We start from the raw sequence: 16,153 nt of genomic DNA, 5'->3' as shown, positions 1-16,153 counted from the left end.
GTCGAATTGCTGTCAATGGATTGACCCAGGGCCTGTGAAGCGTCTGAGGTAAACCATGGAAAGTTCTGTGGGGCCTGGATGTGGAAAGGGAGCTGTGGTTTTGGTGCATTATTACATGACAGCTAGAGACTGAGTGTGAACAAATGGTGCCTTTGTTGTCTTTTCCTAGCACTACCTCGCACACATGAGGGGGGAGTAGGTTGTTATTCCATGTGTGGCGAGGTGGTGATGGGAATAGATAAAGGCAGACAGTATGAATTATGTACATGTGTATATATGTATATGTCTGTGTGTGTATATATATGTATATATATATATATGTGTACATTGAGATGTATAGGTATTTATATATGCGTGTGTGAACGTGTATGTATATACATGTGTATGAGGGTGGGTTAGGCCATTCTTTCGTCTGTTTCCTTGCGCTACCTCACTAACGCAGGAGACAGCGACAAAGCAAATAAAATAGAAAAATATATTTCTTCTTTCACACACTTTACCAAACTCAGTCACCAGCTTCTGCAGTTTCTCACATGAATCAGCCACCAGCGTTGTATCATCAGCGAACAACAACTGGCTTACTTCCCAAGCACTCTCATCCACAACAGACTGCATACTTGCCCCTCTTTCCAAAACTCTTGCATTCACCTCCCAAACAACCCCATCTATAAACAAATTAAACAACCATGGAGACATCACACACCCCTGGCGCAAACCTACATTCACTGAGAACCAATCACTTTCCTCTCTTCCTACATGTACACATGCCTTACATCCTCGATAAAAACTTTTTACTGCTTCTAACAACTTGCCTCCCACACCATATATTCGTAATACCTTCCACAGAGCATCTCTATCAACTCTATCATATGCCTTCTCCAGATCCATAAATGCTACATACAAATCCATTTGCTTTTCTAAATATTTCTCACATACATTCTTCAAAGCAAACACCTGATCCACACATCCTCTACCACTTCTGAAACCACACTGCTCTTCCCCATTCTGATGGTCTGTACATGCTTTCACCCTCTCAATCAATGCCTTCCCATATAATTTCCCAGGAATACTCAACAAACTTATACCTCTGTAATTTGAGCACTCACTTTTATCCCCTTTGCCTTTGTACAATGGCACTATGCAAGCATTCCGCCAATCCTCAGGCAACTCACCATGAGTCGTACATACATTAAATAACCTCGCCAACCAGTCAACAATACAGTCACCCACTTTTTTAATAAATTCCACTGCATTACCATCCAAACCCGCTGCCTTGCCGGCTTTCATCTTCCGCAAAGCTTTTTCTACCTCTTCTCTGTTTATCAAATCATTCTCGCTAACCCTCTCACTTTGCACACCACCTCGACCAAAACACCCTATATCTGCCACTCTGTCATCAAACACATTCAACAAACCTTCAAAATACTCACTCCATCTCCTTCTCACATCACCACTACTTGTTATCACCTCCCCATTAGGCAGGGGTGTGTGATGTGTCCATGGTTGTTTAATTTGTTTATGGATGGGGTTGCTAGGGAGGTGAATGCAAGAGGTTTGGAAAGAGGGGCAATTATGCATTCTGTCGTTGATGAGAGAGCTTGGGAAGTGAGTCAGTTGTTGTTCGCTGATGATACAGTGCTGGTGGCTGATTCATGTGAGAAACTACAGAAGCTGGTGACTGAGTTTGGTAAAGTGTGTGAAAGAAGAAAGTTAAGAGTAAATGTGAATAAGAGCAAGGTTATTAGGTACAGTAGGGTTGAGGGTCAAGTCAATTGGGAGGTGAGTTTGAATGGAGAAAAACTGGAGGAAGTGAAGTGTTTTAGATATCTGGGAGTGGATTTGGCAGCAGATGGAACCATGGAAGCGGAAGTGAATCATGGGGTGGGAGAGGGGGCAAAAATTCTGGGAGTCTTGAAGAATGTGTGGAAGTCGAGAACATTATCCCGGAAAGCAAAAATGGGTATGTTTGAAGGAATAGTGGTTCCAACAATGTTGTATGGCTGTGAGGCGTGGGCTATGGATAGAGTTGTGCGCAGGAGGGTAGATGTGCTGGAAATGAGATATTTGAGGACAATATGTGGTGTGAGGTGGTTTGATTGAGTAAGTGATAATAGGGTAAGAGAGATGTGTGGTAATGAGTAAGTAATAATAGGGTAAGAGAGATATGTGGTAATAAAAAGAGTGTGGTTGAGAGAGGAGAGGAGGGTGTTTTGAAATGGTTTGGTAACATGGAGAGAATGAGTGAGGAAATACTGACAAAGAGGATATATGTGTCAGAGGTGGAGGGAACGAGGAGAAGTGGGAGACCAAATTGGAGGTGGAAAGATGGAGTGAAAAAGATTTTGAGTGATTGGGGCCTGAACATGCAGGAGGGTGAAAGGCGTGCAAGGAATAGAGTGAATTGGAACGATGTGGTATACTGGGGTCGATGTGCTGGCAATGGATTGAACCAGGGCATGTGAAGCATCTGAGGTAAACCATGGAAAGTTCTGTGGGGCTTCGATGTGGAAAGGGAGCTGTGGTTTCGGTGCATTATAACATGACAGCTAGAGACTGAGTGTGAACGAATGTGGCCTTTGTTGTCTTTTCCTAGCGCTACCTCACACACATGAGGGGGGAAGGGGATGTTATTTCATGTGTGACAAGGTGGTGATGGGAATGAATATAGGCAGACAGTATGAATTATGTACATGTGTATATGTGTATATGTCTGTGTGTGTATATGTATGTATACGTTGAGATGTATAGGTATGTATATTTTGCGTGTGTGGACGTGTATGTATATACATGTGTATGTGGGTGGGTTGGGCCATTCTTTCGTCTGTTTCCTTGCGCTACCTCGCTAACGCAGGAGACGGCGATAAAGCAAAATAAATAAGTAAAAATGAATATAAATATATATATATCTTTCTTTCTTTCAAACTATTCGCCATTTCCCGCATCAGCGAGGTAGCGTTAAGAACAGAGAACTGAGCCTTTCAGGGAATATCCTCACCTGGCCCCCTTCTCTGTTCCTTCTTTTGGAAAAATTAGAAAAATAGAGAGGGGAGGATTTCCAGCCCCCCGCTCCCTCCCCTTTTAGTCGCCTTCTATGACACGCAGGGAATACGTGGGAAGTATTCTTTCTCCCCTATCCCCTGGGAAATAAATATTTTTTTTTTTTTTTGCTTTGTCGCTGTCTCCCGCGTTTGCGAGGTAGCGCAAGGAAACAGACGAAAGCAATGGCCCAACCCACCCCCTTACACATGTATATACATACATCCACACACGCAAATATACATACCTACACAGCTTTCCATGGTTTACCCCAGACGCTTCACATGCCCCGATTCAATCCATTGACAGCACGTCAACCCCGGTATACCACATCGCTCCAATTCACTCTATTCCTTGCCCTCCTTTCACCCTCCTGCATGTTCAGACCCCGATCACACAAAATCTTTTTCACTCCATCTTTCCACCTCCAATTGGGGTCTCCCTCTTCTCCTCGTTCCCTCCACCTCTGACACATATATCCTCTTGGTCAATCTTTCCTCACTCATTCTCTCCATGTGCCCAAACCATTTCAAAACACCCTCTTCTGCTCTCTCAACCATGCTCTTTTTATTTCCACACATCTCTCTTACCCTTACGTTACTTACTCGATCAAACCACCTCACACCACACATTGTCCTCAAACATCTCATTTCCAGCACATCCATCCTCCTGCGCACAACTCTATCCATAGCCCATGCCTCGCAACCATACAACATTGTTGGAACCACTATTCCTTCAAACATACCCATTTTTGCTTTCCGAGATAATGTTCTTGACTTCCACACATTCTTCAAGGCTCCCAGAATTTTCGCCCCCTCCCCCAACCTATGATCCACTTCCGCTTCCATGGTTCCATCCACTGCCAGATCCACTCCCAGATATCTAAAACACTTCACTTCCTCCAGTTTTTCTCCATTCAAACTCACCTCCCAATTGACTTGACCCTCAACCCTACTGTACCTAATAACCTTGCTCTTATTCACATTTACTCTTAACTTTCTTCTTTCACACACTTTACCAAACTCAGTCACCAGCTTCTGCAGTTTCTCACATGAATCAGCCACCAGCGCTGTATCATCAGCGAACAACAACTGACTCACTTCCCAAGCTCTCTCATCCCCAACAGACTTCATACTTGCCCCTCTTTCCAAAACTCTTGCATTCACCTCCCTAACAACCCCATCCATAAACAAATTAAACAACCATAGAGACATCACACACCCCTGCCGTAAACCTACATTCACTGAGAACCAATCACTTTCCTCTCTTCCTACACGTACACATGACTTACATATATATATATATATATATATATATATATATATATATATATATATATATATATATATATATATATATATAAGGGGATAAGAGTGAGTGCTCAAATTACAGAGGTATAAGTTTGTTGAGTATTCCTGGTAAATTATATGGGAGGGTATTGATTGAGAGGGTGAAGGCATGTACAGAGCTTCAGATTGGGGAAGAGCATTGTGGTTTCAGAAGTGGTAGAGGGTGTGTGGATCAGGTGTTTGCTTTGAAGAATGTATGTGAGAAATACTTAGAAAAGCAAATGGATTTGTATGTAGCATTTATGGATCTGGAGAAGGCATATGATAGAGTTGATAGAGATGCTCTGTGGAAGGTATTAAGAATATATGGTGTGGGAGGCAAGTCGTTAGAAGCAGTGAAAAGTTTTTATCGAGGATGTAAGGCATGTGTACGTGTAGGAAGAGAGGAAAGTGATTGGTTCTCAGTGAATGTAGGTTTGCGGCAGGGGTGTGTGATGTCTCCATGGTTGTTTAATTTGTTTATGGATGGGGTTGTTAGGGAGGTGAATGCAAGAGTTTTGGAAAGAGGGGTAAGTATGAAGTCTGTTGGGGATGAGAGAGCTTGGGAAGTGAGTCAGTTGTTGTTCGCTGATGATATAGCGCTGGTGGCTGATTCATGTGAGAAACTGCAGAAGCTGGTGACTGAGTTTGGCAAAGTGTGTGAAAGAAGAAAGTTAAGAGTAAATGTGAATAAGAGCAAGGTTATTAGGTACAGTCGGGTTGAGGGTCAAGTCAGTTGGGAGGTAAGTTTGAATGGAGAAAAACTGGAGGAAGTGAAGTGTTTTAGATATCTGGGAGTGGATCTGGCAGCAGATGGAACCATGGAAGCGGAAGTGGATCATACGGTGGGGGAGGGGGTGAAAATCCTGGGAGCCTTGAAGAATGTGTGGAAGTCAAGAACATTATCTCGGAAAGCAAAAATGGGTATGTTTGAAGGAATAGTGGTTCCAACAATGTTGTATGGTTGCGAGGCGTGGGCTATGGATAGAGTTGTGCGCAGGAGGACGGATGTGCTGGAAATGAGATGTTTGAGGACAATGTGTGGTGTGAGGTGGTTTGATCGAGTAAGTAACGTAAGGATAAGAGAGATGTGTGGAAATAAAAAGAGCGTGGTTGAGAGAGCAGAGGAGGGTGTTTTGAAATGGTTTGGGCACATGGAGAGAATGAGTGAGGAAAGATTGACCAAGAGGATATATGTGTCGGAGATGGAGGGAACGAGAAGTGGAAGACCAAATTGAAGGTGGAAAGATGGAGTGAAAAAGATTTTGTGTGATCGGGGCCTGAACATGCAGGAGGGTGAAAGGAGGGCAAGGAATAGAGTGAATTGGATCGATGTGGTATACCGGGGTTGACGTGCTGTCAGTGGATTGAATCAGGGCATGTGAAGCGTCTGGGGTAAACCATGGAAAGCTGTGTAGGTATGTATATTTGCGTGTGTGGACGTATGTATATACATATGTATGGGGGTGGGTTGAGCCATTTCTTTCGTCTGTTTCCTTGCTTTACCTCGGAAATGCGGGAGACAGCGACAAAGCCAAAAAAAAAAAAAAAAATATATATATAATTTTTTTTTTTTTTCTTTCAAACTATTCGCCATTTCCCGCGTTAGCAAGGTAGCGTTAAGAACAGAGGACTGGGCCTCCGATGGAACATCCTCACCTGGCCCCCCTCTCTGTTCCTTCCTTTGGAAAATAAAAAAAAAAGAAAAAGAAAAACAAGAGGGGAGGATTTCCAGCCCCCCCGCTCCCTCCCCTTTTAGTCACCTTCTATGACACGCAGGGAATACGTGGGAAGTATTCTTTCTCCCCTATCCCCAGGGATATATATATATATATATATATATATATATATATATATATATATATATATATATATATATATATATTTTTTTTTTTTTTTTATACTTTGTCGCTGTCTCCCGCGTTTGCGAGGTAGCGCAAGGAAACAGACGAAAGAAATGGCCCAACCCTCCCCATACACATGTACATACACACGTCCACTCACGCAAATATACATACCTACACAGCTTTCCATGGTTTACCCCGGACGCTTCAAATGCCTTGATTCAATCCACTGACAGCACGTCAACCCCTGTATACCACATCGCTCCAATTCACTCTATTCCTTGCCCTCCTTTCACCCTCCTGCATGTTCAGGCCCCGATCACACAAAATCCTTTTCACTCCATCTTTCCACCTCCAATTTGGTCTCCCTCTTCTCCTCGTTCCCTCCACCTCCGACACATATATCCTCTTGGTCAATCTTTCCTCACTCATTTTCTCCATGTGCCCAAACCATTTCAAAACACCCTCTTCTGCTCTCTCAACCACGCTCTTTTTATTTCCACACATCTCTCTTACCCTTACGTTACTTACTTGATCAAACCACCTCACACCACACATTGTCCTCAAACATCTCATTTCCAGCACATCCATCCTCCTGCGCACAACTCTATCCATAGCCCACGCCTCGCAACCATACAACATTGTTGGAACTACTATTCCTTCAAACATACCCATTTTTGCTTTCCGGGATACTGTTCTCGACTTCCACACATTTTTCAAGGCTCCCAAAATTTTCGCCCCCTCCCCCACCCTATGATCCACTTCCGCTTCCATGGTTCCATCCGCTGACAGATCCACTCCCAGATATCTAAAACACTTCACTTCCTCCAGTTTTTCTCCATTCAAACTCACCTCCCAATTGACTTGACCCTCAACCCTACTGTACCTAATAACCTTGCTCTTATTCACATTTACTCTTAACTTTCTTCTTCCACACACTTTACCAAACTCCGTCACCAGCTTCTGCAGTTTCTCACATGAATCCGCCACCAGCGCTGTATCATCAGCGAACAACAACTGACTCACTTCCCAAGCTCTCTCATCCCCAACAGACTTCATACTTGCCCCTCTTTCCAAAACTCTTGCATTTACCTCCCTAACAACCCCATCCATAAACAAATTAAACAACCATGGAGACATCACACACCTCTGCCGCAAACCTACATTCACTGAGAACCAATCACTTTCCTCTCTTCCTACACGTACACATGCCTTCCATCCTCGATAAAAACTTTTCACTGCTTCTAACAACTTGCCTCCCACACCATATATTCTTAATACCTTCCACAGAGCATCTCTATCAACTCTATCATATGCCTTCTCCAGATCCATAAATGCTACATACAAATCCATTTGCTTTTCTAAGTATTTCTCACATACATTCTTCAAAGCAAACACCTGATCCACACATCCTCTACCACTTCTGAAACCACACTGCTCTTCCCCAATCTGATATATATATATATATATATATATATATATATATATATATATATATATATATATATATATATATATATATTTTAGATATCTGGGAGTGGATCTGGCAGCGGATGGAACCATGGAAGCGGAAGTGGATCATAGGGTGGGGGAGGGGGCGAAAATTCTGGGAGCCTTGAAGAATGTGTGGAAGTCGAGAACATTATCTCGGAAAGCAAAAATGGGTTTGTTTGAAGGAATAGTGGTTCCAACAATGTTGTATGGTTGCGAGGCGTGGGCTATGGATAGAGTTGTGCGCAGGAGGATGGATGTGCTGGAAATGAGATGTTTGAGGACAATGTGTGGTGTGAGGTGGTTTGATCGAGTGAGTAACGTAAGGGTAAGAGAGATGTGTGGAAATAAAAAGAGCGTGGTTGAGAGAGCAGAAGAGGGTGTTTTGAAGTGGTTTGGGCACATGGAGAGAATGAGTGAGGAAAGATTGACCAAGAGGATATATGCGTCGGAGGTGGAGGGAACGAGGAGAAGAGGGAGACCAAATTGGAGGTGGAAAGATGGAGTGAAAAAGATTTTGTGTGATCGGGGCCTGAACATGCAGGAGGGTGAAAGGAGGGCAAGGAATAGAGTGAATTGGAGCGATGTGGTATACCGGGGTTGACGTGCTGTCAGTGGATTGAATCAAGGCATGTGAAGCGTCTGGGGTAAACCATGGAAAGCTGTGTAGGTATGTGTATTTGCGTGTGTGGACGTATGTGTATACGTGTGTATGGGGTGGGGGGGGGTTGGGCCATTTCTTTCGTCTGTTTCCTTGCGTTACCTCGCAAACGCGGGAGACAGCGACAAAGTATGATAAATAAAATAAAATAAATATATATATATATATATATATATATATATATATATATATATATATATATATATATATATATATATATATATATACATATACCAGGAGAGACTGAGTACAGAATGGAAAAAGGTGAGAACAATGGAAGTAAGGGGAGTGGGGGAGGAATGGGATGTATTTAGGGAATCAGTGATGGATTGCGCAAAAGATGCTTGTGGCATAAGAATAGTGGGAGTTGGCTTGATTAGAAAGGGTAGTGAGTGGTGGGATGAAGAAGTAAGAGTATTAGTGAAAGAGAAGAGAGAGGCATTTGGACGACTTTTGCAGGGAAAAAATGCAATTGAGTGGGAGACGTATAAAAGAAAGAGACAGGAGGTCGAGAAAGGTGCAAGAGGTGAAAAAAAGGGCAAATGAGAGTTGGGGTGAGAGAGTATCATTAAATTTTAGGGAGAATAAAAAGATGTTCTGGAAGGAGGTAAATAAAGTGAAGGGCGCAAATGGGGAGGTGATAACAAGTAGTGGTGATGTGAGGAGATGGAGTGAGTATTTTGAAGTTTTGTTGAATGTGTTTGATGATAGAGTGGCAGATATAGGGTGTTTTTGTCGAGGTGGTTTGCAAAGTGAGAGGGTTAGGGAAAATGATTTGGTAAACAGAGAAGAGGTAGGAAAAGCTTTGCGGAAGATGAAAGCCGGCAAGGCAGCAGGTTTGGATGGTACTGCAGTGGAATTTATTAAAAAAGGGGGTGACTGTATTGTTGACTGGTTGGTAAGGTTATTTAATGTATGTATGACTCATGGTGAGGTGCCTGAGGATTGGCGGAATGCGTGCATAGTGCCATTGTACAAAGGCAAAGGGGATAAGAGTGAGTGCTCAAATTACAGAGGTATAAGTTTGTTGAGTATTCCTGGTAAATTATATGGGAGGGTATTGATTGAGAGGGTGAAGGCATGTACAGAGCATCAGATTGGGGAAGAGCAGTGTGGTTTCAGAAGTGGTAGAGGATGTGTGGATCAGGTGTTTGCTTTGAAGAATGTATGTGAGAAATACGTAGAAAAGCAAATGGATTTGTATGTAGCATTTATGGATCTGGAGAAGGCATATGATAGAGTTGATAGAGATGCTCTGTGGAAGGTATTAAGAATATATGGTGTGGGAGGCAAGTTGTTAGAAGCAGTGAAAAGTTTTTATCGAGGATGTAAGGCATGTGTACGTGTAGGAAGAGAGGAAAGTGATTGGTTCTCAGTGAATGTAGGTTTGCGGCAGGGGTGTGTGATGTCTCCATGGTTGTTTAATTTGTTTATGGATGGGGTTGTTAGGGAGGTGAATGCAAGAGTTTTGGAAAGAGGGGCAAGTATGAAGTCTGTTGGGGATGAGAGAGCTTGGGAAGTGAGTCAGTTGTTGTTCGCTGATGATACAGCGCTGGTGGCTGATTCATGTGAGAAACTGCAGAAGCTGGTGACTGAGTTTGGTAAAGTGTGTGAAAGAAGAAAGTTAAGAGTAAATGTGAATAAGAGCAAGGTTATTAGGTACATTAGGGTTGAGGGTCAAGTCAAATGGGAGGTGAGTTTGAATGGAGAAAAACTGGAGGAAATGAAGTGTTTTAGATATCTGGAAGTGGATCTGGCAGCAGATGGAAACATGGAAGCGGAAGTGGATCATAGGGTGGGGGAGGGGGCGAAAATTCTGGGAGCCTTGAAGAATGTGTGGAAGTCGAGAACATTGTCTCGGAAAGCAAAAATGGGTATGTTTGAAGGAATAGTGGTTCCAATAATGTTGTATGGTTGCGAGGCGTGGACTATGGATAGAGTTGTGCGCAGGAGGATGGATGTGCTGGAAATGAGATGTTTGAGGACAATGTGTGGTGTGAGGTGGTTTGATCGAGTAAGTAACGTACGGGTAAGAGGTGGAAATAAAAAGAGCATGGTTGAGAGAGCAGAAGAGGGTGTTTTGAAATGGTTTGGTCACATGGAGAGAATGAGTGAGGAAAGATTGACCAAGAGGATATATGTGTCGGAGGTGGAGGGAACAAGGAGAAGAGGGAGACCAAATTGGAGGTGGAAAGATGGAGTGAAAAAGATTTTGTGTGATCGGGGCCTGAACATGCAGGAGGGTGAAAGGAGGGCAAGGAATAGAGTGAATTGGAGCGATGTGGTATACCGGGGTTGACGTGCTGTCAGTGGATTGAATCGAGGCATGTGAAGCGTCTGGGGTAAACCATGGAAAGCTGTGTAGGTATGTATATTTGCGTGTGTGGACGTATGTATATACATGTGTATGGGGGTGGGTTGGGCCATTTCTTTCGTCTGTTTCCTTGCGCTACCTCGCAAACGCGGGAGACAGCTGCAAAAAAGAAAAAAAAATATATATATATATATATATATATATATATATATATATATATTTTTTTTTTTTTTTTTTTTTTAAACTGTTCGCCATTTCCCGCATTAGCGAGGTAGCGTTAAGAACAGAGGACTGGGCCTTTGAGGGAATACCCTCACCTGGCCCAATTCTCTGTTCCTTCTTTTGGAAAATTAAAAAAAATATATATATATATATATTTTTTTTTTTTTTTTTTTTTTTTTTTTTTTTTACTTTGTCGCTGTCTCCCGCGTTTGCGAGGTAGCGCAAGGAAACAGACGAAAGAAATGGCCCAACCCCCCCCCATACACATGTACATACACACGTCCACACACGCAAATATACATACCTACACAGCTTTCCATGGTTTACCCCAGACGCTTCACATGCCTTGCTTCAATCCACTGACAGCACGTCAACCCCTGTATACCACATGACTCCAATTCACTCTATTTCTTGCCCTCCTTTCACCCTCCTGCATGTTCAGGCCCCGATCACACAAAATCTTTTTCACTCCATCTTTCCACCTCCAATTTGGTCTCCCTCTTCTCCTCGTTCCCTCCACCTCCGACACATATATCCTCTTGGTCAATCTCTCCTCACTCATTCTCTCCATGTGCCCAAACCATTTCAAAACACCCTCTTCTGCTCTCTCAACCACGCTCTTTTTATTTCCACACATCTCTCTTACCCTTACGTTACTTACTCGATCAAACCACCTCACACCACACATTGTCCTCAAACATCTCATTTCCAGCACATCCATCCTCCTGCGCACATCTCTATCCATAGCCCACGCCTCGCAACCATACAACATTGTTGGAACCACTATTCCCTCAAACATACCCATTTTTGCTTTCCGAGATAATGTTCTCGACTTCCACACATTTTTCAAGGCTCCCAAAATTTTCGCCCCCTCCCCCACCCTATGATCCACTTCCGCTTCCATGGTTCCATCCGCTGACAGATCCACTCCCAGATATCTAAAACACTTCACTTCCTCCAGTTTTTCTCCATTCAAACTCACCTCCCAATTGACTTGACCCTCACCCCTACTGTACCTAATAACCTTGATCTTATTCACATTTACTCTCAACTTTCTTCTTCCACACACTTTACCAAACTCAGTCACCAGCTTCTGCAGTTTCTCACATGAATCAGCCACCAGCGCTGTATCATCAGCGAACAACAACTGACTCACTTCCCAAGCTCTCTCATCCCCAACAGACTTCATACTTGCCCCTCTTTCCAGGACTCTTGCATTTACCTCCCTTACAACCCCATCCATAAACAAATTAAACAACCATGGAGACATCACACATCCCTGCCGCAAACCTACATTCACTGAGAACCAATCACTTTCCTCTCTTCCTACACGTACACATGCCTTACATCCTCGATAAAAACTTTTCACTGCTTCTAACAACTTGCCTCCCACACCATATATTCTTAATACCTTCCACAGAGCATCTCTATCAACTCTATCATATGCCTTCTCCAGATCCATAAATGCTACATACAAATCCATTTGCTTTTCTAAGTATTTCTCACATACATTCTTCAAAGCAAACACCTGATCCACACATCCTCTACATTTTTTTTTTTTTTTGCTTTGTCGCTGTCTCCCTCCTGTAAAAAAATATATATATATATATATATATATATATATATATATATATATATATATATATATATATATATATATATATATATATCTTTCTTTTCTTTCTTTCATACTATTCGCCATTTCCCGCATTAGCGAGGTAGCGTTCAGAACAGAGGACTGGGCCCTTGAGGGAATATCCTCACCTGGGCCCCTTCTCTGTTCCCTCTTTTGGAAAATTAAAAAAAAAAAAAAAAAAAAAAAGAAAAAGTTAGAGGGGAGGATTTCCGGCCCCCCGCTCCCTCCCCTTTAGTCGCCTTCTACGACACGCAGGGAATACGTGGGAAGTATTCTTTCTCCCCTATCCCCAGGGATAATATATATATATATATATATATATATATATATATATATATATATATATATATATATATATATATATATATTTTTTTTTTTTTTTATATATATATTTTTTTTTTTTTTTGCTTTGTCGCTGTCTCCCTCCTGCAAAAAAAAAAAAATATATATATATATATATATATATATATATATATATATATATATATATATATATATATATATCTTTCTTTTCTTTCTTTCATACTATTCGCCATTTCCCGCATTAGCGAGGTAGCGTTGAGAACAGAGGACTGGGCCCTTGAGGGAATATCCTCACCTGGGCCCCTTCTCTGTTCCCTCTTTTGGGAAAAAAAAAAAAAAAAAAAAAAAGTGAGAGGGGAGGATTTCCAGCCCCCCGCTCCCTCCCCTTTAGTCGCCTTCTACGACACGCAGGGAATACGTGGGAAGTATTCTTTCTCCCCTATCCCCAGGGATAATATATATATATATATTTATATATATATATATATATATATATATATATATATATATATATATATATATATATATATATATATATATATATTTTTATTTTTTTTATTATACTTTTTTTTTTTTTTTTTTTTGCTTTGTCGCTCTCTCCCGCGTTTGCGAGGTAGCGCAAGGAAACAGACGAAAGAAATGGCCCAACCCACCCCCATACACATGTATATACATACGTCCACACATGCAAATATACATACCTACACAGCTTTCCATGGTTTACCCCAGACGCTTCACATGCCTTGCTTCAATCCATATATATATGTATGTGTGTGTGTGTGTGTGTGTGTGTGTCTTAGATCACAAATGTTTGGACCAGGCATTTACTTTTAATTTTTTTTTTATACTTGAAGAAAGAGAAGATCCCTTGTGAAAGCACTGCAGATATATGATGTAGGAGGAAAGCCATAATGAGATACAATGAGTTGTTCTTGTGATAGTAAAATATGTGTTTGAATAAGAGGAGAGGTGGGTGATTAGTTTCAAGTGAATGTAGATATGTGTTAGATTGTGTGATATCACAGTGATTGTTCACTCTATTCATCAGGGTGGTGAGGGAGGTAAATGTGAGGGTCAGAGAGAGAGAGAGAGAGAGAGAGAGAGAGAGAGAGAGAGTGAGAGAGAGAGAGAGAGGGGTGGGTCTGCTGTAAACTAGGTGTGGTTAAGCTTGGAAAATAAGTCAGTTGCTATTTGATGAAAACATGGCTCAAGAGAGTAACTCCAGAAGCCATTGTCTAATTCTGGGAGAATATGTGAAAGAAGGTTAATGTAAATAATAGGACTGTAATGAGATTTAACCAGGGGGCCAGATAGGATGGTCAGAATGTGAGTTTGAAGGGAAAGAACCTGGAGGAGGTGGAGTGCTTTAAGTATCTAGGAGTACACATGACAGCAGAAGGAACCATGGGAGCTGAAGTAAGTCATATGATGGGACAGGGGACACTGTTTCTGGATACATTAAGGGTTTGTGTAAGGAGAGGTCATTGTCTGTTAGAGCAAAGATGGGTATGTTTGAAGGACTAATCATTCCAACAGTATTGTAAGGATGTTAGTCTTGAACCCAAAATGCAAAAGAATATTAAAGGATGGATGTGCTGGAATGAAATACTTGAGGACCACATTTGGTGTGAAGAGGGTTCATCATTTGGGAATGTCATTGTACAAGGAAGGCGTGGTAATTAGTGCAGTCTAATCGAGCAAACTGACCAAGATATGTTAAAGTGGTTTGGAGGTATGGAGAGGATCAGTAAGGAACGACTGACAAAGAGAGTCTATATGCTTTGGGTGGAAGGAGAAAGAGTGAGGGGAAGACAAAGAAGTAGATGTAATGATGGATGAAAAGCCTTTTTGAGGTGTCAGGCCAAAGCATTCAGAAGGATGAAGACATGGGATAGAGAAAATTGTAGTGATGTGGTGTGTGGGGGAGATGATGTGTTGTCAGCGGGATGAACTGGGATGTGAAGTGGTCAGGAGAAACTAAGGGATTGGTCTTTGGGGCTTGACTGTGGGTGATAGGTTCCTTTTTTGATGTATTATACATAACAGCTGGAGAGTGGATGTGAGCAAATGAAGCAATTGTTTCATCTTTTCTCAGTGCTGCCTTGCTAAAGCAAGAAATGGCAAACAAGTATGAAGAAATAGAAATATACACACAAAAATAGTATACTGAGAATTCAGTATCTCAGGTAGTCTTCTTCATTCAAGATGTTCAGAACTAGATATGTGAAACCTTAGAATTTTCCTTTTTTTCATATTAGATTTACTGTATTACTGTTTGAACTGATTGAAAAAGAATGTTTAAAGAATTTTGATTTTTACTTGTCGTTGATAATAGTCATGTTGTTTTCCAGGCATTTTCATATATGGGAACTGGTATGAGGACCCAGCTGTTATGGTGGAAAACATGCTTTTCCCTAAATTACTTGCAGTCAACTGCCCAAACTTTGACTTTGCTGCTTGCAACTTCTCAGAGAGGAATATGTATCTCAAGTAAGTATTTTACCTTTGTGAGAGGTTTTTTTTTAAACTGTATTGTGTACATTACTGGAACTTGTTAACAGAAAGCTCATACTTGACAAAAAGTTTGTGAAATTTCATACCAGCCAAAAAAGATAGTTTGTGAAATTTCATACTAGCTGAAAAGATAGGTAAATTAAGAAAGGTAGATGTGCTTTCTTGAATTGCTACCCATTGGAAGCACCTGCATTCAGCCCTGCTCTGCAAATTACCATGGCTTCACATTACTAATCATTTGTTTTGTGTTTGACACAGCCTGTAGCTCCATTACTTAAGGTGCTCACTGTACTTACCAACACTTCACTAAACAGTTTAGGTTTTTTTTTTTTGGTGTGAGGCAGGGCTGTATGATGTCACTGTGGCTTTTATATATATGTATTTATTTATTTTATTTCTAATTATATTATACTATGTCGCTGTCTCCGCGTTAGCAAGGTAGCACAAGGAAACAGGCGAAGGAATGGCCCAACCCACCCACATACACATGTATATACATACACGTCCACACACGCACATATACATACCTATACATCTCAACGTATAAATATAGATATATATACAGACTCAGACGTATACGTATATACACATGTACATAATTCATACTGTCTGCCCTTATTCATTCCCGTCGCCACCCCCACCACACATGAAATAAAAACCCCCTCCCCCGCATGTGCTCGAGAAGGTGCTAGGAAAAGACAACAAAGGCCACATTCGTTCACACTCAGTCTCTAGCTACCATGTATAATGCACCGAAACCACAGCTCCCTTTCCACATCCAGGCCCCACAGAACTTTCCATGGT

At 41.6% G+C, this 16,153-nt stretch overlaps 1 protein-coding gene across 1 annotated transcript in view; it reads left to right on the top strand.

The window, feature by feature from the left end:
• The window catches only part of LOC139749130 (uncharacterized), a 191,519-nt gene that overhangs the window by 113,623 nt on the left and 61,743 nt on the right, over nt 1–16,153 (top strand). Inside the window, exon 6 of the mRNA XM_071662751.1 lies at nt 15,187–15,325. Coding sequence (XP_071518852.1) covers nt 15,187–15,325 — 139 coding nt within the window. The remainder of the gene's footprint in view (nt 1–15,186; nt 15,326–16,153) is intronic.

This window comes from Panulirus ornatus, chromosome 6, assembly GCF_036320965.1.
Source record: "Panulirus ornatus isolate Po-2019 chromosome 6, ASM3632096v1, whole genome shotgun sequence".
Taxonomy (NCBI): domain Eukaryota; kingdom Metazoa; phylum Arthropoda; class Malacostraca; order Decapoda; family Palinuridae; genus Panulirus; species Panulirus ornatus.
The sequence above is the reverse complement of the archived record's forward strand: the minus strand, read 5'-3'. Positions and strand labels throughout refer to the sequence as shown.